Source organism: Nothobranchius furzeri, chromosome 15 (assembly GCF_043380555.1).
Source record: "Nothobranchius furzeri strain GRZ-AD chromosome 15, NfurGRZ-RIMD1, whole genome shotgun sequence".
NCBI classification, from domain to species: domain Eukaryota; kingdom Metazoa; phylum Chordata; class Actinopteri; order Cyprinodontiformes; family Nothobranchiidae; genus Nothobranchius; species Nothobranchius furzeri.
The window spans coordinates 28,793,404-28,815,525 of NC_091755.1; the positions used below are offsets into that span (position 1 = coordinate 28,793,404).

Here is a 22,122-nt window from a genome sequence, read left to right on the forward strand (position 1 = left end):
TAATTGTCATTTGATGCTTCTTCTGCAGAAAGTTACGATTACCCAATAAAATGATGACAAGGAAAAAGAAACACTATCATGTTTTTACAGGATAAATTTAATGCATTTATAATGCATCATCCCTACATGCAGCGATAGAAAGCCTATGACTCTTTAACTTTGAAATATAGTTAGCTCTAGCACTAGCTTATTAAATAAAATGCAAGAAAAACTTAAACAATTCAGAGAAAACCGTTTAACTGAATATTTCACAATAAAAAGAATTATACTGCTAATAAATGCTCTACTTCCTGTTCAGTCTAACTCTTCTCAGCAAATGTGGGCAAAACACGGAAACACAAACATCCCATCAACTATCTCGTTTATTTTTCTGTGTATTCACAAGGGTTCTCCACTGGAGCCCAGCGAAATCCTCTGGTCAGTTGGAAACATTTGAGTTTTCCTTTTTGGAAAGTAGACACAGAATGTGACAGTGATCATACTGAAGGGATGTTTGACTGTAGCAGGGAAAAGGAAACTTGTTGGGATGGATGAATCCATCAGTGTATCCATAACCTGCAGCAGAAATCAGAAAAGGATCTCTGGGGAGACCTGAACGTAACTCTGTTCTGATGCATCCCAGCTAAGATCTAGAAAATAGTTGGGTTTCTGTCCAAATCTGTTCTACTGATCAGTTAACTTATTTCTCAGACAAATATTATAATTGTGTTCCTATGTGTAGTTATGTTTTCACAGTGTTATGTAAGCTGAGTTGTGGATCTGTCAGGGACTCCAGCTCACTTTAGTCCACATTCAAAGCCGTGTGTGTGTGTGTGTGTGTGTGTGTGTGTGTGTGTGTGTGTGTGTGTGTGTGTGTGTGTGTGCGTGTGCGTGTGCGTGTGCGTGCGCGCTTTTGTGTGTGTGTGTGTGTGTGTGTGCGTGCGCGTGCGCGCTTTTGTGTGTGTGTGTGTGTGTGTGTGTGTGTGTGTGTGTGTGATGGGGCAGTCAGAAGGCCGTCTGTGCCCCACCTGCCTGGGGAAGCAGCATCTAATCACCAATCGGTTTGGGACACTGCTCACACAGATCACATCACCCACTTGTGCCTTCTCAGCGCTGCGGCCTTGAAGGGCAGGTGTAAATGCAGCTCCGACCTTGACTCAGTCAGAGACGCCAGCCCTGCTGCTCTTCATTTATTTATCAGCCTCTCGTCCTCTCATCTCTTCCTTCTAGGACTGCCATCATTATTCCTGCCTGCTCTTTTTCACCCCAGCCGTTGTTTTAGATGTGAATAAAAGTGACAGCAGGACCGCTGAAATGACAGAATAAGCTTGTCTGCAGGGTCACTTGTCACCTCCCCCTTTGATGTCTTATGCCCCCCCTCTGCACTCTGACGGTCCTCTCTCCCCTGCGGCTGCTACCACGTAGCTTACAAATCGTGAAACCATCAACACTGCCTCAACTCTATATTTTTAATTTTTCTCTGCACACATAGGCTCATATATATCATTTTAGTGCAGATCTGCTAGAGGTTGCAACATTTCTGTTTTTATTGTTGCCAAAAAGAAAAAGGATTTACGATGATCAGCCTTGAACAATCTTTTACCCTGACATTATTAGAACACCAAACACGCAGAAAATCCATCGGCTTGAAGCAAGCGCCTCTCAGGCCCCTTCATTCACAACTACAGCAATGACTCTAAATTACACCAAAGAAAAGTCTCATGCATTATAAAATGGATAAAATATAAAACCATGAATAATTTAGTGGAAACATCTAATGTGCACCCTAACCTGCTTGTAGCCTTTATGCAGCGGGTCTGTTGAGGGAAGAGCTGTGGTTTATTTAACCACCAAAAGAAAAATGTAATCTGTTCCTGCAGGTGGGTGAAAGTCGTCTCAGTCGAGCAGGACTGAAGCAGATCTCTGCTTTTACTAACTGAGAATGGCGTCCCGTCTACACCAACTCTTTCTGCGCTTCATCAGGTGCCAAAGCAACAACAAAGCTCCCACCTCTTTTCTTTTTGATTGTGGGGTCATTTCAGAAATCAGCTGTTTGATATCAGGAACAGAGAGATTTTCTTTTTTCGTTGTGTTGCCGTTACGTTACTCCTCAGATGTCCTGTTGCAAAGTGAAAATAATGTTGCGGCATCAAACGGCGCATTTGTGTGTGCAAGTGCTCGTTTGTTCTAAATATGCATAAAATCACAGCTGGATTATGGAGAATTATTACAAACAACGGAGCAACTTCTGCTCTGTAGGCTGTAAAAATGGTTGCAATGAGATGTGTTTTAGTGTCAGTCTGCTGCTGGTTACTGCTCACATGTGTTCCGAGTTATGAAATGAAGTGGTGAACTCAGTTTGGTGCTCTTTTTATGCACTAATACCTAGAAGCTAAGCAAGAACTGCTTTTAAAATACATTTTTTTCTTTAAGGTTCAGCAAAACACACATTTTTTTCATTCATGAAAATATTTACAAATAAAACAGTTTTTGTACTATAAAGTCACAACAAAAAGATCTAAAAGGAAAATTAGTAATCGGATTTGTTTGCACGAGGAGGCTCTTATAAAATATTTTGCACAAACTACTAAAAATTCTCCTAACCTGTGGCTGACGCTGTACTAGATTGTAAATAAGTGGTGCTAATATGGCGTCGGCCAACAGGAGGTGCCAAATAAACGATCAGTAGCAGCAGCAGCCGCAGTCTTGCTGCGTGACACCACGTTGGAGACGGGGGCTGATCTATGACTGCTGCAGGGCGGGAGGTCTATTTCTCAACCAGCTGCACTGTGCCGCGGCTTATCTCCGGCTGTGGCTTTAGCTGATGGATGACTGCACTGGACTGAGAGGAGTTGGGAGAGGACAGGAGTAGCAGACCCCCAGTGGTATTATACAAGCATTCAGACCAGAAACACACCACTAAAACAAAAACATGCTTAAAGGAGATATTACCACCCTGCGTTTGTGGCTGCAGGCTGTAATGTCATCAGTATATGTGATCAAATTTATTTTACAGTGCCAACAAAGTGTGTTTCTCTCTCTCTCTCTCTGGTGTTTTGTAACTAAATGGCGGGCAGGATGGGTGTGTACTGGAATTTCCTGTCACCTTTTGTGTCGGTACAAGCTAAAGAGAAAACTGTGGTTTTTACTTAGCCTTTCAAAGGTCATGTTTTATGAGCCATCACATTTATTTATGGGTAAATAGAAAAAGTTTACTTTTGCTCAGTTGAGAGGAAGACGAGGTGCGCTGAAAATTGTTGTTTGTGTGATAGATTATTTTACAATAACCTAAATATTTAGACGTATCTAAACATAGACCTGTCTGTATCATGTCTGTGAAAGAGGATGTGGGTGGTAAAGTGTTTATGTCAGTGCGGTTCTCTTTATTCAACCGTGTAGTGATTTCCTCTCTGTACAGCGTGGCTAATCGGATATTTAATGAAAGACGGTGAGGATTTTTTTTCACTCTTTGGTTTTGGCTAGCTCACCAATTTTTCTCTGCCCTCCGGGTTTGTATGCAGCAGACTCGGAAAGGTCAGCTTTTAACAGCAAGTCAAGTATAATGACTCCATATTGAGTGAAAGTGGCTTTGTTTTCTGTTGGACGGCCTTGCACCAGTGTTTTTCAGGGAGTGACATTTAGTGGGAATTATGTTCCATGTGTGAGCCTGCCCTATGTTTGTCGTCGCGATACCATCTGTGTGCCTGTGTCCACATTATCTTAACCAGTTTAACAACTCCAAACAATCAGCTTTCGGGCAGGATGTGCGCACACACAACAATAGCCCATTGAATTATTTTTTTTCTGCATCTCCTCCTCCTTTTATACATCTTCTCTCCAGCCTCACAATGGTGCACTGTTTGCTGTGAGGGAAAACTCAGGGAAGGGTAAAAAAAAGAAAGCGCCAGCTCTCTGGAACACACTCAGAAAGAGAAGCCTGTTGTTTCTACACAGCGGATGGCCATTTGGTAGCACTTCCACCCAGCTGCCCCCTCCCCGCTTCTCTCTTGGCCCCTCCTCTGCCTCTGTTGCCTAGCAACCGAGGGCTGGAGCAGTAGGAGCAGGGGCAGAGCGATTCAGGGAGCAGATTGGTGGATGATTTATTAGCTGGGCTGGAGAGCAGTGAGCCCAGGCAGCTGAAATGGAGCCTTAAACTGGAGCGGACATGTAGAGAGGGAGGAGGGAGCCAGTGAGAGAAAGAAAACTGGTGGGAGGGGAGGGTGAGTGTGCAAGCAGGTCCTCTGTGAACAGGAACGCTCTGGCTGAGTAAATACACAGTTAGTGAACACAAATAAGGGGATCAAACTGGGACAGGAAGGCTAATTGATTTTTGACGCGGCAGCTCAATAGACATCAACATTTATCCTCTTCCCTTTTTTTCCCTGAAAACCTCCGCAAATATTTGTTGGGGGAAAAAATCTCCTGCAGATTTTCTCCCAAAAACATTACTAGAAATGCAGATAGATGTTGTGACATCGTCTCAATCCTCTGGTATAACCGCTTCTGTGCCTGGGTGAAGTTTGAGTGACAGTCCAGACAGTAATCTCCCCAAACCCCTCAAGTGGTAAGAGATGTGTTCCACATGTGAGGGAGAGCTGGTGTTAGAGACTGCTCCATCTACCGGCTAATCAACCTCTCCGCTGTCGGTGTGATGGATGCAAATGAGCGGCTGTCCCACCACGCCGACAGGACCGCTCGTATTACTCAGCTGTCAGTCCAGCACATGTGGTTTTTGAAGTCTGATTGTTTACGTCGGCTTCATTTAGACCCATTTTATATTTACACCCTAAATCTGGAAAACCTGAGACTGTGAAGTCTGTTTGTACAAAGATGATACTTTAAGTATAGTGAGTTAAGGGTTAACTCCCCCTCTCTGTCTTTAGTTTTTTTGTAATTTTACCCTCTGGGTTGAGCTTTGCAGCTGGTTGTGTTGCTTTAGTAAATTTGTCCTTTGTTCCTCACCAAAGCCTGATATGTAAACAATCTGTGGTTGCATAACTCTCAGTTCATGGCATGGAAAATGAACTCTTAGAGCTCCATGTCAGGTTTTAATTCCTGCTCATCCTTCCACCATATCCAGGACCTCTGCCTGCACAAACTGCTTCCCCTCTCATCCTGGCAGCTACTTTTGCCTCTGTACACGCTCTGATCAAGCTCTGAATGCATTTAAAGGGCTACCCTTAAAGAGGCCAGTGTCATCAGTGTGTTATTTTAGTGACAGCGGCTTGTGTGTAATGTTTTATGAAGGCACGGATGGTGATCCAGCTGACTGAGTGTTAGAGGAAACCAGAACAGGCTGAAAACAACCCTGTCCCCAGCACTAACATGAAGCACTCAAATCCACTTCAGGTTTTCCAGCCTGCTGCAAACCAGAGGCTCTCTTGCAGAAAGATCACATGTAAAGCCTTCCCCTTTGTAGTGGAAGAGCAGAGAGTGACAAGCTATTTCTTTCTTGTTAAGAAAAAGAATCGCCGTGCTGTCGGAGACCTTGTGGATTTGTCCCCTGCTTTATTTTGTCCCCGTTACCTGTGGCTGGCTGTTAGGCGCTCTCGCTGATCTCCCCGTGGACTTTTCCCTGTTTTTGACTGGAGTTACTTGGTGGAAACGGTTGGCTGAGATCACTGAGGAACGGGGCTCGCCTCTGGAGCAAGAAAGTAAATCTGTTGGTTGTCTGCTTCGCTGGTTATGAATGTTTTCAGCCGCTGCTTTTTGTGGCTCGCAGTCTGTGGCCCTTAAAGGAGAAGGAATGCGTTTGGGTGGCTCCGATTTTTGGTTTTATTTGGTCCAGTCGCTGTTTTTTCTGGCACTGAGGTGAGGTGGCTTGTTCATATTCACTTTTCATGTCAGATTAAAGCCGATGTCACAGAGAAGTGTCTGTCACCATGTAGTTCAGCTCTTTAACTCTGGTCAGAATGTGTGTGTGTGTGTGTGTGTGTGTGTGTGTGTGTGTGTGTGTGTGTGTGTGTTTCACATCTTGGCATGTTTGTTATAGTTTTAAAATTGACTTAAAAAGAGGGGAAATGGATCTATCCACTATGCACACAGAGGTGTTCACCAATAATTTTGTGCTTTTTAACTCTTCATTTTAGATTTCTATGTTGAACTTTTGCTTGTGAGGTTAACAACAAGCTTAATATCTCTGCCAGTGTGCCTGTTTTCATACCAGACTCGTATTTGCGTAACTGTGTTTTCACAGCTAGTTTAATCTCAGCGTCTCTCCCTGCCGTACTTGTCATTTCTTCTTTCGTTTTGCCCTGACATGGCTGTTTGCTCCGAAGTTTAAACGACTACAGAGGTTTCTCAAACACAAATCAAACCTCTCCAACCACAAACTATAGCGTAAAGAAAACACTTTCCTTTCCTCTTGTTGTTGTGGTGATCAGCAGTAACTATTTTTTTTTTGCAACCACAGTTTAGCTGACTTCACATACACTAACTTTGTCTTTTTGCCCTCCTTCTTTTTCCCTTTTCTTCCTCTGTGAAAAATTGCAGAAGCGCTTCATTAAAGGACTTAGGCAGTTTGGCAAAAACTTCTTCAGGATCCGGAAAGAGCTGCTGCCCAACAAAGAAACGGTAAGATCAGCTTTTTCTTCAGTCTTTTTCCCCTCCGTATAGCAGAAGTTTTTCAGGGTCTTAAAAACAGACACACACAAAAATGATGTTCATTCCTGGAACCGCTGGAAACTGGAGCAGCTGAACATCTTTAGAGTGATATTTTGAGCACAGCTGCTGTTAAACCAGAGGCTTTATTGATAAGAAGTCGCTGCTGTCATGATCATGGTATCAATGAAAAAAGGAACTTTGGGAGAAAAGTTATTCTAAATCTGCGTTATGAATCAGTTGCATGCTGAAAATCAGTTTGTAGTGTCTGGCTGTGTGTAGTAAATATACTGTGAAGTTGTTTAAGGCCCTTTGTTTATGTAGTAGAGCTCCACTCTAAAGAGTACTATTATGATACAGCAGTTTGGTGTTTTTATTTATAATTATGCAATTTTAGGGTAGCTATCTCAGAATTAGCTCATTTTAGGTCAAGTCGAATAAAAAATTATTTTATCTGAAAGTCACAAAACAGCTTGCTTCATCTTAGATGAGCTACATAATCTGCACTGGTGCAAACTACATTTTACCATCACATGAAAATGCAAAAACCTGAGTATTTGTACCAATGAAACACGATTGAAGCTTGGGAGGTTTTATGTCTGTTTTTTTTACCAATACCTGATACGTAAACACCGTCTAACTCCGATACCAAAATATGCGAGGTCCCCCCAATAAAAAAAATTGAATAATTTTAGGAAACTAATATTGCATATCTACTTATTGTCTTTAAATGTTATCTGTGCATAATACAGAAATACTTCTGTTTAATTTGTGTCAACCAAACAAAAGTATCTCAAACGTTTTCTCAGATCTGACATATTTTCAAAATGTGAGTGAGGATAAGTAGCAGAAGAGCTAGATGTTACTGTGGGCTTGAGATGTAAACGTGTCATTTCAGATTTTACATTTTAATGCCACTATTGTTTATTTAAACTCCCTTCTGATGCTGAGATTTAGGTTTGTTTAGACAGTTATGTTTGTAATTGTGTTGGTTATGTAGCGAGGTGTTCAGTATTGTTTCTGCGTTGGAGTTTTTCTGGTAATCATCACTGAACTGTGCTGCGGCACGTGGCTTCGATCCAGGCCTGATAATGATTAACAGCCTTATGGAACGAGGTCTTAATGTGAAAAACAATAACACAGAAACCACAGTTTGTAGTCCCTGTTAACTGATTAAAGAAGAAACGGTCATAATCTTGTCTATAAAAGGCAATGATTCCTTTAGTTTTGTCCTTACTGGCGTTTAAATGTTCTGCATGTCTTCTTTAGATGCCCTTCAAAAACGATTTTCCCAAATAAACAATCTGCGTGGTTTGTGAAAGTGTGCAGACCTTGTTTTTGTGTGCCTGCTCCTGCTGGAGCAGTGCTGCTGCACCGCTGACAGGAACATCAAAGGAAATTCAAAAATTGTTTGTCATACTTCTCGTCCGCTTCATTTCCTCGTCTGCTGTGAGGTTACGGTACACTCACCCCCTCTCTTGGTGTCTTTTTAATGCTGAAACCCAAAGCTAGACCTTTTGGAATGAGAGATTAAAGTGCATGAATACATCTTTTCTTTGAGAAATGCCTGTCTAGTCCAGTTGATTGGCCGTAAAGTAGGTATTAATGCATTTCTGCCTGGAGCGGTGGGGGGAGTCTGCTTCTTGACAGGGAGGGTAATAGACCTCCAGGATCAAGGCATGTCACCGCCACAAAACAGAGAGAGCTTAATTTTCCTCTTGCAAATGGAAAATAAACTGGCCTTTAAACACTTAAAAGGATGCCTGTAAGAGAGGGGGGGGGGGGGGGGTAGTACCGTGGAGAAAGGGTAAAGCTCATTTTAGACGCTAAAAAGCAGAGGGGGGAGACATCTCATGTTTTGACTGAGTGGGAGTCAATACCCTGAGGAAAACTCCTCACCCATTTATTGCCAAACAATATTGGGATGTTTCAGGACTTTTATTTTGAAATATGTGCTGTTTCGCCGAGTTTAAGCCAGGAAAAGTGCAGCAAGTTTCTCTGAATCGTGATCAGAGTGAGTCTAGCGTAGTGATTCTGTCCCTGAAGCCACCCGGTGCCCAGGGTAAGCGCCCAGCACTGTGTAAACACACCAGCAGTCACACAGATGCCCAGTGGAGGGAGTGGGTGTGTCGTCCCACCGACTGGCCTTGCCGCCACCATTTCCTTCACTCCAGAGAGGACGTCATGGAACATGAGCTCGCTGCTTCCAGCGTTTGAGCGGCCAAATATGCTGAAATGGCAGATCACAGATAACTCTGCATCTGATAGCTCCACTGGAGGGGTTTTCAGGAAAATGTTGTTTTAGTGGATATAAACAGATTTGTATCAGTTACAGTTTTATATGTGGTGCAGCTGAACACACGTGGACAGTTTTTTACAGGCATAAAACCCTTAAAGTGTCCAAGGTTTGAAAAAATATAAAATAATCATCTTCTCAATCAGACTTTGCAGAAATCACCAAGTAAAAATCGAAACACTTCACGTCTAAAAATATGTTCCCGATTATCTGTGGTGCTCTGACAAACGGATTTTAAATTGGATGAAAGCACAAGTTATTTATTTACTTGATGTTCACCTAAGTGCATTATAAAGTGTATTTATAGATCATAAACACGATGAGAGAAGGAACAGAGAGCAACTTTAATCTAATAAACTCAGTGAAGCAGCGTAGAACCTTTTACAGGCAAAGAACTAAAGCTTTGAGTTTGTATTTTTATTAGCTTAATGTTCTTTTTTCTCTATACTTAGATTTAGTTTGCTGTTGCATCTCCGAGACTTCACCTGCTTCACTTAGTTTAAAAATGACAGAAAAGAAGCATATAAGCACCTATGTCAGTCTTATTTTAGGGTTTTAAGCGTATTGGGTACGCAAGTGTTGGTTTGGTGTCCAGATAAAAATGAAGGTGACGTTCTGAGCTTTTTTGTACCACATTGTCCTCCCTGAGGACGAAGCAGCACTCGGTCTCTGGCTCCTGTCATCACCAGGATGGCCCGCAGTGGAGCCGTGTTCTCAGCACAACCTCACAGCAGATGTTTGTCCCCGTACAAGCTGTACTCAGTCAAAATGAATTCACTGCCATGTCCTGAGCTCGACAGCCAGAAGCTTGGGGATGAGTGTGATTATAAATACTTTGGTGTAAACACTAATTAATCCAGATTCAAACTTCTGGGGCCTCCACTGTTGCTTCTGCGGTGCGACAGATCAGCTTCCGTGTTCGGTGAACGATCTAAATGCTTTCAGGCAGTGAAATTGCTGTCGGCTGAGGGAAACCCGACCAGCACATATTGATGTTCTTAAATCAGACCACAGGCAATTCAGAGCAGCTGAATGTAGGCAAAATCTTTTCACAACCTAATAAACGGAGCCCGGAGAGGCAGAGCTCGCCGCGTAATTGAGTCTTTGGTGGGCTTCGTGTTGTGGTTTTTGGGGACTGGCTTATCAGCAGAACACGCCGGATTGACCCTCCAGCAAAAAGGCACCGTTGCCATCCAATCTGCTTTCATGGGCAAAAACGCTTACAGCGGGAAAACCACAGGTGCTGATTCTTCAGCGTGTGCATCCCTGACCTGTGAAAGCAAAGCTTATTCAGTCGTTCTCTGACAGAAAGGCACCGCGCAGCAGAGAGCGACGGTTTAACCGCCTCTCACACAACCTGCTCAACCTTCTAACACCCTCTGAGTCCGTTATTTCAGGGGTTTTAATTTACTTCATTTTATGCATGCAGCTGTTAGACTAAAGGTTTAGTTGCATAAAAACAGAACAATAAGCAGCTTTATGGGTTTAAAACATTTACATAATGTGAAAGTTATTTTATAAAGCTAATTTATTTGCTTAACTTTCAATCAGGAGTTTGGGGTAAATGACATAAAACAAGCGATTAAGACTCATTTGAGACCTTGTGTGAGTTTCTGCTTCACTTCTACAGGAGCTGAACTGAAAGAATATTTTTGTTAAATCAATGGTTATTTATCATAAGTAAATTAATTTTGAGTCATTTAACCCTCCCACTGTCCTAATGGGTGTGGCCCCGCGAGGAAAGTTGACCATTGAGCAGGGTTGATGGTTTATTCCTTTGGGTCCATGTGGCAGGGGTGAGGAGTGAGCACCACCTCACCCCTTCCACGTGGACCTTAGGATAGGAAGATGCGTTGTTAATAATTTTATCCTTTGCACCTCACCTCATCCTTTAGGGTCTGTGCATTGCATGTTTAAACAGTATTAAAGCTGTTCTAGCGAATCTGCAAACAAGCTAGGTGTTGATCACCAACAGTCACGGAATGCTCACTCCTCCCCTTGGGTATCTTCCCTGAGACGCCTCTGCCGGAAACGGAAACCCGCAATGCCGGAGGAAACGAGATGGTGCTAAACACCAGTTGCTGCTTTTATTGTCTCGTAGTTTCCCTAAAGTTGAAGTGATGGCATCTGGCTGTTTCTCCTTTTCTAATATTATTGAGCCACGCACCTCTCACATCAGTGGGGTTCTGTTGCTAAATAAGCAAGTGCATAATGAATGGAGGACTCAGGGACGTGCGGTGGTTCGACAAGACCGACAACCGGATGGTCCAATGGTTGCTTTCGGTCTGAAAGGTGTTATTGGCAGAGGTTTTTATCCCCACAATATGTTTATAGCTATGCAATATTAGAATGCTAAGAAACATGAAAAAAAATGTTTTTCAATCTAATTTGTTTTCTAAATTTTCTATTGCAGTTTTAAATCTTTAAACATAAGATGTACTTTAATCAAAATAGAATAAAAAGCCTTGAAGTAGCCTTCACCTTTTTTAATAAAAATACCTAAAATGGCCTCGTCTACGTCACTCAGTTTGATTCAGGCCTCCTTAACCTCAGGAGCATTAAGCAGGTTACCCTCTACAGTAACAGTCAGCACGAGCAGGATGGAAAAGTCAGCCAGCCCTCAGTGCAACCTGCCATGGGCCACAGGCGATGAGGAATTAGGAGTGCAGGGGTCAAAGGCATATATAATTAAACCCCGGTTTGATTTAGTTTGGAAATACTTCTCCCTTAACCTCACCGAAATGAATCAGGAAACAGTCTGCCCTCCTCCATCTGCAGGCTGTGGAGGAAATAGGAGGAGCTCAGGTTCATGCTGCTCTAATGGATGTTTACACAACGCTCCATCAGCTAGTAGAATGACATGCCCCCACCCCAGGCTCCTGTCCTCCAGCTGCCTGAAATATTCATCAGATTTTTTTTTTTTGCTGAATTTTCTTCAGTAGTGCTTGTGGTTGGTTTCAGTCTTGATTGTCCATTGTTACCCACCTCTGGCTCTTTCCTCCCTCTCTGCTCTCCTCCCCCTCGTCCCCTCATCCCCTTTCCCTCGTACTCTCCTCCTTCCCCCTGCTTTTGCCAGTAACGGCCTTAACCATTTGGCTTCATGTCAAAGCAGGGGCCTTTTGTGGCTCTGTCACAAATCTGCCAGGAAAAACAGAAACCATCTGTTCAGGCCTGGGCCTGAGAGCGGATGAGGGTGTAAACACACGAGTTTAGCCTGAGCCCTGCCAGTTCATGTTGGACCACCGGGCCCACCGAAAGGCTTCAACAGCCTCTAAATAACTAGTTAGGGTCAGTTTAACGGTTTATCTTACTCGATCAAGTCTTATCACTAGGGTGATGCATCATCTGGTATCTGCCGACTTCTGTTTCAGAATAAACCTGTTTCCCAGTGTCTGATTTTTGATTGGACTGGTATCTGTGATTGATGAGAGATCTGTCGTTTTACGTCAGCCAAGAGAACAGCGTTCATGTAGCACGTGGCTAATTAGCATGTCAATACAGATGCTTATCATCAAGCTCAGCTAAAGCACTACTGTTAACTTCTGATGTAATTATGAATTTTCTCTGGGTTTTAAATTTAATTATGAAGCTAAATGTTGCATTTAAGGTCAATTCAACTGTTGGCTGGTATGGGATTTTTTTGAGGGCTTTTGTCTTTTTATTTATTTTATTCAAATAATATTAATTAACCTTGTTTTCTTCCTGCTTATGGATTGTTTCAAATATAAACTGTAAATTATTTGCATTTGTAAAAATGTTTTGTTTGTTTGCTAAATTGTTTACTTTCCTCTAAAGAGATTTCTATTTTTCTGCATTTTTCCAAATAACCTTTAAAAAAACATGAAATAGCATTTTTGTTATACTTTTAACCTCAGTTAAAGCCTAAGTAATGTTTTCCTTCCTTTGCTGCATTGCAGAGCTACCGAAGTGTAGAGCAAATACCAATAAAATAAAAATGTTTCATTTGGTTTTTAACTTTAAATCTATTTCACACATGCATACTTGTGTGCAGTTGCTCATTTTGGGAGCGTAGGCTCTGAGTGCGGCGATAGGAGAGTAAGCTCTTTGCTTGTCGGATAATCCAGCAGCCAGAGAGCTCCTGCAGATGGAAGCTTCTAAAACGCCTCTCATAACACTGAGCTTATGTTGTCACTATCTCATGTTCTGCAGAGTCTGCGTTGCTCTGCAGCGATTTAGTGGACTCTGGCAAAATTATTTAACAGCAGCCAGGACTTGTTCAGATTTCTATTTCAAATGTTAGCTTATCTTTTTCTTATACCCGATTTGGTTAGATGGTTTTAAATGCAGGTGTGTTGGATTGTTAGCCTTAGTCTCTCTCTCTCTCTCTCGCTCTCGCTCTCTCTCTCTCTCTCTCTCTCTCTCTCTCTCTCTCTCTCTCTCTCTCTCGCGCTCTTTTTTTATGAAAAAAAAGTTAAGTTTACTGTTAATCCCCAGTAGTTCCACACAAACAGCTAATAACAGGGTAGAAACAGAAGGTAATGAAAGTTAAAGTGTTGCTGTGGGCATATGGCAGCATGACAAAGTGCCTTTGATAGAGAAAAGTACACAGTCGTGTTTGAGACGGGACTGATGTGGCTTCAGAGAACCTAAATTTGACATGGAGGCGAGCTGAGAGGTAATCCGTCTGTCTGCCTTTGACACTAATTTACAGCGAAAAGCCTCGCTCAGCCGCAGTAATGCCATATTCATCACTGACGGCTTTTATCTCAGACATTATATAACTCAACTGCACGTTCAAAGAGTTGCCTGTAGTGTCTCACAAACAGCTGTCTCTCCTTCGTCAACATGGCTGCTTCACAGTCAGTGTTTACAAGCAGCTCTCATTGGATTTTGGCTTCCTGATTTAAAAAGAAAAATCTGTTCCACAGACATTTATTCTCTTTACCATTACATCCAGCTGCATTAGTTCACCAGAGCACCTGTTAATTCCCATTCAAAAATGTTTTCATTAAGCCCGCCCTTATATAATAGTACTTGACACGGTGTAAGTGATGGAGAGGCAGGGTGACCTTTCCTTGTGTCTGCCAGGCTGTTGCTGGGGCCGTGTCGTTGTCGGCTCACAGCGAGGAGGCAGAGCGCCGCTGCTGAGAACAGTCATTAAGCACCGAGCTCTGCTCCACTCGACACTTTTGATCTGCACATTTCAATTAGATTTCACATCAGGACGCCTGCCTTCCCTCAGTTAGCACCTGCAGCCCGCCTTTCCAACTGGCCGAGCAGGTTGAATAGGGAGTCCAGACCCGCTCTGAGAGATGCATAGACATCACACAGCATTTTCAGTAGCTGCTATTTATTTTTACCAATAGTCCAAATATGGCCTCTACGAGTAGAAAGTAAAACTCCTTTAGGAGGCTTTTGTGATTCTTGTTTAATCGATCCTGCTTCTTCAGATGTCTAAAAAAGTAACCATCTCAGGCTGTGAGGGTTCACGTTACGTTTCTTTGTTGTAGTCGCACCTTAATTCACCCTGAAATGTGAGAACATTTCTCTAAGCTCAGTTCGTCGATGTTCCCAGCAACGCTTCGCCCGATAAGATGGAGTCCTGCCGAGTTTTGCAGATATGAATTTTTCTTAAGAACCACATGAAGGGCGAGTTTATTAAAATGGCCTAAAACCCACTGAGTTTAGCATTTTCTGCCAATCAAAGCAGTGACTGAGGAAAACTAAACTGCGATTGAAGAATAGCTCCCTTTTTACGTTTTAACAAACAAATACCAACCGTTTCCAGCAGATTAGTGTTTCACCTGACGCGTTGCTAAAATCCAACATTTTACAGCAACATCTGAATGTTGATTTCATCAAATTGGCCTCCTCGCTGTTTGTTTTTTGTTTCAGTTTATAGACGCTGTTGCTGAATGGCAGTTAATGTGTTTTAGAGAGCAATGGACTGACTAATTTAAGTTTAGCATCCGAAGCAGAGAAGGAAAACAGTCAATAGTCATTAAACCCCGGGAGCTTTGTTGAACAGCAGTTTAACAGCGCTCAGACTGTAGCCGGCTGCCCTCTGGGCTTTAAAGATTACAGGTGCCTTACTCTTCGGTAAACAGCCGTACAACATGACTTTATGAATTTGTTATGGGGCCAGTGGAGGGCTAATAACTGGGTACAAGCTTGACGGTAAAACAACACGGTCACGTTAGAGTCCTGTCAGCGGTTTTTGAAGCGTTGTGTCTTCGGAGCGTAGCCGGAAGCAGCTGTTATTATGCACAGGTTGCTTCAGCAAAGTGCTTTCTGATCCGTGATTGCATGTGTTAATGTTTCAGTTGGGTATTGATTTCCTGACGGCCTTTTGTACACTGGATTTATCCGCCTGGCTCGCCGGCTAGTGCACCCCTCTGAATGTTTGATTAAAGTTCAATTGACTCTTCTAGCAAAGGGGCGAGGAGCCATTTCACTCCCTATTTGTAGCGCCAAAGCTCTGCCTGACACGTTCTTTTGTTCCCATTCAACCTCCTGCCACCCAGGCAGCCACCAATGCACTGATCCTAATATCCCTGCATTCACGCAGCCTGCTCGCCTAATCCGGGGACAGACAGGGACGCAGTTCAAACATGTCCAGCCGGCTCCAAATCCCGGCATGGACTGACCCGCTCCATGGCCTTTCTGTCTAATATAATTCCATCTTCTCTCATTGAATCCTGCGATTTGGTCGCCGTCGTTTGGTCAATAACATGAAATATCGATAAAATCCTCAATCTAAAGGTTTTAATGTTTTCTTCATGTTATGTTTCTTTCAGGGAGAGTTAATTACCTTCTACTACTACTGGAAGAAGACGCCTGAGGCAGCTAGCTGCCGAGCCCACCGTAGACACCGCCGCCAACCCGTTTTTCGCCGTATCAAGACACGAACTGCTTCAACTCCTGTGAACACACCCTCACGCCCTCCTTCCAGCGAGTTTTGTGCGTGTATCCCACATGACGTGACCTTTAACCTCTGGTGCTAAAGCGCTGTATGTGAAGGGCTTGTTCTGTGTGGCTTTTTCAGTGGACCTCAGCTCTGCCAGTGAAGATGACTTTGATAGTGAAGACAGCGAACAGGAGCTAAAGGGCTACGCCTGCCGGCACTGCTTCAGCACCAGTAAGAAAAGCATCATATGGACTCAGTAGGCTGATGCTCATGTAGTCCCGCCCAACGCAGGGCTGTGAAGCAGATGGGCATCAGAGAACGTCCGGATTAATTAGACATGAGCCACAGCTCATTCACTCTCTCCACCTAATCCTCCCCCCTTTAAACAGCTGGCTCCCAGCTGATCATAATGGGTTGCCATCACAAGGGTAGCAAATAACTTATTATTGATCACAGCTCAGACTCAAAATATTTAATTATATTATATTCTTGCATGGAATTATATTTCTTCCCTGAGACCTTATCTTATGCATTCCATGTTTGTCTGCTCGTTTCGGTGTGTTGTTTTTATCTTTCACCACCTGTGAGAGTGTCTTATTTCACAACTGCAAATGGCTTTCCTCAGCCTCCAAGGACTGGCACCACGGGGGCCGGGAGAACATCTTACTGTGCACCGACTGTCGCCTTCACTTCAAGAAGTACGGAGAGCTGCCCCCCATCGAGAAGCCTGTAGACCCGCCGCCATTTATGTTCAAACCTGTCAAAGAGGAAGAGGATGGACTCAGTGGGAAGCATAGCATGAGGACCCGACGGAACCGAGGCTCGGTACGCCAGTGCTTCTGCTCCACTCCTATCCATTTTCACCTTTAGGAAACAATTCTTCAGCTATCCTTCGAGAGACGAGCAGCCTAGTCTTTTATGTTTTATCAAAAGTTTAACTCTAAACTTTACGAAAGCTTGACATATTCTTGACTGTGCTTTTTTTATTAAGATGTCAACGCTACGTAGTGGTCGTAAGAAACAGACAGTCAGTCCCGATGGCCGAGCCTCGCCTACCAATGAGGACTTGCGCTCCAGCGGTCGGACTTCGCCTAGCGCTGCGAGCACCGACAGCACGGACAGCAAGACAGACTCCATGAAGAAGCCCAGCAAGGTAAACATTACGTAGAGCCGTCATGGAGCTGGTTTCTGTGCGCTTGAATCTGTGTGATGGTGACTCTGATGGCGCTGCTGATTTGACTCAACAGAAGATAAAAGAGGAGACTCCTTCACCCATGAAAAGTGCCAAACGGCAGAGAGAGAAGGGAGCGTCAGACACAGAAGAGCCCGAAAGAGCCAATGCCAAAAAGTCCAAGACACAGGTGAGTCCCTGGTCTTTGTTTAGCCAGTCTGAGTTTCTTTATGTGATCAGGAGTAACGAACCTCATCTTGATTTCCTCAGGAGCTGAGCCGACCAGACTCACTTTCAGAATGTGAAGGTGAGGGAGAGGGTGAGGGCGAGAGCTCTGATGGGCGAAGCATCAACGAGGAACTCAGTAGTGATCCAAAGGACATTGATCAGGACAACCGAAGCTCCTCCCCGAGCATCCCCAGCCCTCGGGACAACGAGAGTGACTCTGACTCTTCTGCCCAGCAGCAGCAGCTCCTGCAGAGCCAGCATCCTCCTGTCATCCAATGTCAGCCAGGAACCTCAGCTGCCTCTTCAACACCCGCTCCACCTACAACCTCAGCCCCGTCGCTGCCCCCACAGATCTCCCCCGCTGCTTCCTCCGCCTCTCTACCTCCTCAGCCTCTGACCCAGGCCAGTCCGATGTCTCTGATCCAATCTGGGGCACTGCTTCACCCTCAGCGGCTACCTTCTCCTCATTCGCCCATGACTCAGGCTCCACCCTCTGGCCCCTCAGTCCCACCTCCATCTTTACCCGGCCCTCATCATGGACCCATGCCCCCCATGCCACATCCACTACAACCTGGACCCTCACACATGCCCCACCCTCACGCCATGACCCCTCAGGGATTCCCTATGGGTCCCTCTCAGGTCCCACCCCCTCCCATCGCTGCTCAGTCACAGCCGCGAGCTCACACACCACCTTCGTCATCCTCCCAGCCTCCCAGAGAACAGCCCCTGCCACCTGCACCAATGTCCCTGCCTCACATCAAACCCCCACCGACTACACCCATACCTCAGATGGCCACCCCGCCATCTCACAAACATTCGCCTCATGTTTCAGCACCTCCATTTCCTCAGATGCCTTCAAATCTGCCTCCACCTCCAGCCCTAAAGCCCCTCAGCTCCTTATCCAACAATCATCCTCCACCCACACACCCACCGCCCCTCCAGCTCATGCCTCAGGGGCAGCAGCTCCAACCCCCACCAGCCCAGCCTCCAGTTCTCACCCAGTCCCAGAGCCTCCCGCCTTCAGTCAGCCACCAACCTCCTCCAGCGCCTCCTCTTCCACCCTCCACAACAGCCTCCCATCCCAGCGGGCCACCACAGCCGCCCTTCTCACTTCCTTTCAGTACTGTTCTACCTCCAAGCGGCCCTCCCCCACCGTCTTCAAACTCTATGCCCGGTTTACAGCCTCAGTCTTCATCAGCATTGTCTTCTTCCATCTCTATGCCACTTCCTGCTTCGGTCACCTGCGCCAGTCAGGGCCCCACAGTCCCACCTGTGCACATCAAAGAAGAGCCTTTAGACGACACGGAAGAGCCAGAAAGCCCACCGCCTCCACAGAGAAGCCCCTCCCCAGAGCCTACCATCGTTAACACGCCAAGCCATGCCAGTCAGTCAGCACGGTACGTCTGGTAACACCAACAAAACTTATCAAAGGGGATGAAAGCTATCGTCCTAATAAAAAAAAATTAGATGTCACCAGCAAAACAAGCGTCCACAGTTGGCCTGAAGCTGGTCATTGTTTTAGGTTATGAGGGATGGTGCATGGGGGGATTAATTGTAGGGAGATGTGAGTGAACTAAGGATACCTGGCTCTCAGACTGAGAACTTTAATTCATAGTCAGCATAGAATAACACTAGAGCAGGGCTGTAGCACCACCGCTACCTGCATGTTTTTTATGTTTGTCTGCACCAACACACCTGGTTTGAATCGATGGGTGATTAACAGGCTTCTGACGAGGTGAATCAGGTGTGTCGGTGCAGGAAAACCTCTAAAACAGGCAGAGCAGTGGCCCTTCAGAAATGAGTATCCTGGAAGCTCATTGAAGATGGGTTTGATCTAAATGGAACATTGAACTAGAACTCTGCTCACTTTTGTCTGATGGATTTCCTGCAGGTTCTACAAACACCTGGATCGGGGTTACAACTCCTGTGCTCGGACAGATTTCTACTTCACTCCACTGGCCTCGTCCAAACTGGCCAAAAAGCGAGAGGAGGCTCTGGAGAAGGCGAAGAGGGAAGCAGAACAGAAAGCGAGGGAGGAGAAGGAAAGAGAAAGGGAAAGAGAAAAAGAGCGGGAAAGAGACAGAGAGCGGGAGAAGGAGGTTGAGCGAGCAGCGGTGAGTTCTCCACGTGTTCCATTTTTATCTCGGTGTGTGATTTGTTTTATCTCGTTAATCGTTCCTTTTCTGTTCTTACAGAAAGCCTCCAGTTCCTCTCATGAGAGCCGGATGGGCGAACCTCAGATGGCCGGACCCGCCCACATGCGCCCGCCCTTCGATGGCCCTCCCACCACCATTGCAGCTGTGCCTCCATACATTGGGCCCGACACCCCTGCTCTCCGAACCCTCAGCGAGTATGCCAGACCCCACGTCATGTCGCCCAATAATCGAAGCCACCCCTTCTACATGACCATCAACCCCGCGGACCCGCTGCTGGCCTATCACATGCCCAGCCTGTATAACGCTGACCCAGCCATGCGGGAGCGTGAATTGCGAGAGCGGGAGATGCGAGAGCGGGAGATTCGTGAAAGGGAGCTTAGGGAGAGGATGAAACCCGGCTTTGAGGTCAAACCCCCAGAAATGGACGCACTCCACCCTTCCACAAACCCCATGGAGCACTTTGCCAGGCACGGGGCCCTCACTTTACCCCCCATGGCCGGTCCCCACCCATTTGCCACTTTTCACCCGGGCCTGAACCCTCTAGAGCGTGAGAGGCTGGCCCTGCCAGGGCCTCAGCTGCGGCCCGACATGAGCTACCCAGAGAGGTTGGCTGCAGAGAGACTCCACGCTGAAAGGATGGCCACGGTGGCCAACGACCCCATTGCACGTCTACAGATGTTCAACGTCACCCCGCATCACCACCAGCACTCACACATCCACTCCCACCTCCACCTGCACCAACAAGATCCTCTGCACCAAGGTAAACAAAAGCCCTGCTCATGTGTAACACTGAAGGAACAGTTTAATTAATGAAAGTTTAGTTTTATAAAAGCTTTTATAGCTAGAAACTGTAACATACTTGTCAGCACTGTAGACTTACCACAGCTAATTGGTTACTTATCATGTAAACACATATTTTTAAGAACTTTTGATAATGTTTTATGAAGTAAATGTACTTGGATGTTTTAATATGGTTGCTGAATTCTAATGTGAGCTCTTTTCTGATTACTAAGCTGTAATTATCCGTATCAAAGACTCTGAGGGGAAATATAAAAGCCCAGAGTCAAAGGAGCCAGAAGTGTTGCCAACTCTATGAACTTGGTGCTTTAATCGGTGGTTCTGAGAATCTTTGACCAAAGAACAGACTATTTTAATTGGAAGTTAAATGAGTAAAATATGAGCATAAATAGGTATTTAATCTGCTATGTTTATTATAAAAATGAAAGTGTAAAATAGAAAAATGTAAACTAACCAGTTAATAATGTTGTAATTATATAGAAATAAATTAACAGCTAGTTAATTTATATTTTATCAAATATTCTGTGAATGCTTCAGATAGTTTTACTTCTCTCATCACGTTCAAAAGTGAATAAAAAAAACGATTTTAAATTTTTTTTTTACTATTTGACCTGAAACTTGATGGTTTAAAGTCATCTGTCACAGAACCAAGAGAGGAGTGAAACAGTCAGAAGTTGTGTATTTTGTTTGTGATGAACTGTATGAGTGTACCTTGATCCTAAAGACTCTGACACCCAAAAGGTGGTGGTGAATGCCTTGTATGTCCTCCAGGTTCGGGGGCCCACCCGCTGGCAGTAGACCCTCTGGCAGCAGGACCTCACCTGGCACGCTTCCCCTACCCGCCCGGCGCCATCCCCAACCCCCTCCTGGGCCAGCCGCCGCACGAACACGAGATGCTGCGCCACCCAGTCTTCGGTAAGCTCTCAGACAAGATCACCTAATCTGAATCTTTTCACGCTGAGCTTTTATTAATTATTTGTTTTTATTTTCCAGGTGCTCCGTACCCACGGGACCTACCAGGAGGTCTTCCACCACAGATGTCAGCGGCCCACCAGCTCCAGGCCATGCACGCCCAGTCAGCGGAGCTCCAGAGACTGGCCATGGAACAGCAGTGGCTCCATGGACACCATCACATGCACGGAGGACCGTTGCCTGGCAACGAGGACTACTACAGGTACGATTTTCAGCAGAAACTTGCTGTAATAAGATGTCATCAAAAGTTTAAAACTCATTTCTTCTATTTTAGCCGACTGAAGAAGGAAAGTGACAAGCAGCTGTAACCAAGCGGGGAACTGAGGAGTGCAGGAAACAGGAAGTTGTCACAAAGCGGTCTTGTCGAGGCTCCTACAGACCTCAGAACACATCCAGTCTTGAAGAACAGAAAACAGACCAAGTGGATCTTCTGAGAATTTCACATCTTTAGTTTTTTGTTCCTTTCAAGGACCTTTTACCTTTTTTATTTTAACGATTATTTTTCAAGACATTGACTTTGTTTGGCGTCTAACCAGTAGTGACAACATCCTCGAGACTCCTGCATGACAAGCTTCCCTGACATTTTTTGTAGGTGCTAGAACAAGACACTGTGCTTATTAAGAAGAAGAAAAAAGGACAAAAAAAACTGTCTGACCATTTATGGAAAATAACAAGTGCTATCTTAAATTCAACATTTATTTTAATACATTGTTGGAGGTTTTTTCATAATTTTAAAAAAGCTACAGCATGGCGTTTTTCGAGTCTGTAAATAGTATATATAAACATATAATTATTATTATAATTATTATTATTACTAGGTGTGGACTCCAAGTCGTTTCAGCCTCCAGTATAATTGTTTTGAAGCATTATCCCTTGTTTCAGAGGGGAGCGCCATGGCATTATGCGAGCAGTTTCTGAGAGTTGCGCTTCAGTTGTGACATCACTGTGTTAGATTTAGTCCCACATACGTACTGTATGTAAACCCCCCACCCCGTGACGCCCTCCACATCCATTCTTCACCCTGTGACACACAGCATGTTGTCAGAATGTGTCG

The 22,122-nt window shown here is 44.8% G+C and overlaps 1 protein-coding gene across 5 annotated transcripts in view; it reads left to right on the top strand.

Annotated features, from left to right (window-relative positions):
- The window catches only part of rerea (arginine-glutamic acid dipeptide (RE) repeats a), a 138,057-nt gene extending 116,469 nt beyond the window's left edge, over window positions 1-21,588 (top strand). For 3 of the 5 annotated variants that reach the window (XM_054745844.2, XM_015967689.3, XM_054745845.2), the window contains 12 exons: window positions 6,472-6,552; window positions 15,634-15,796; window positions 15,882-15,974; window positions 16,369-16,568; window positions 16,735-16,896; window positions 16,991-17,104; window positions 17,185-18,539; window positions 19,034-19,256; window positions 19,338-20,058; window positions 20,838-21,011; window positions 21,090-21,270; window positions 21,343-21,588. In XM_054745844.2, the coding sequence (XP_054601819.2) occupies window positions 6,472-6,552; window positions 15,634-15,796; window positions 15,882-15,974; window positions 16,369-16,568; window positions 16,735-16,896; window positions 16,991-17,104; window positions 17,185-18,539; window positions 19,034-19,256; window positions 19,338-20,058; window positions 20,838-21,011; window positions 21,090-21,270; window positions 21,343-21,376 (3,501 nt within the window). In that variant the 3' untranslated portion in view covers window positions 21,377-21,588. The remainder of the gene's footprint in view (window positions 1-6,471; window positions 6,553-15,633; window positions 15,797-15,881; window positions 15,975-16,368; window positions 16,569-16,734; window positions 16,897-16,990; window positions 17,105-17,184; window positions 18,540-19,033; window positions 19,257-19,337; window positions 20,059-20,837; window positions 21,012-21,089; window positions 21,271-21,342) is intronic. The other 2 variants (XM_015967691.3, XM_054745846.2) reach the window with 1 other exon arrangement.
- The last annotated feature ends 534 nt before the right edge of the window (window positions 21,589-22,122 follow it).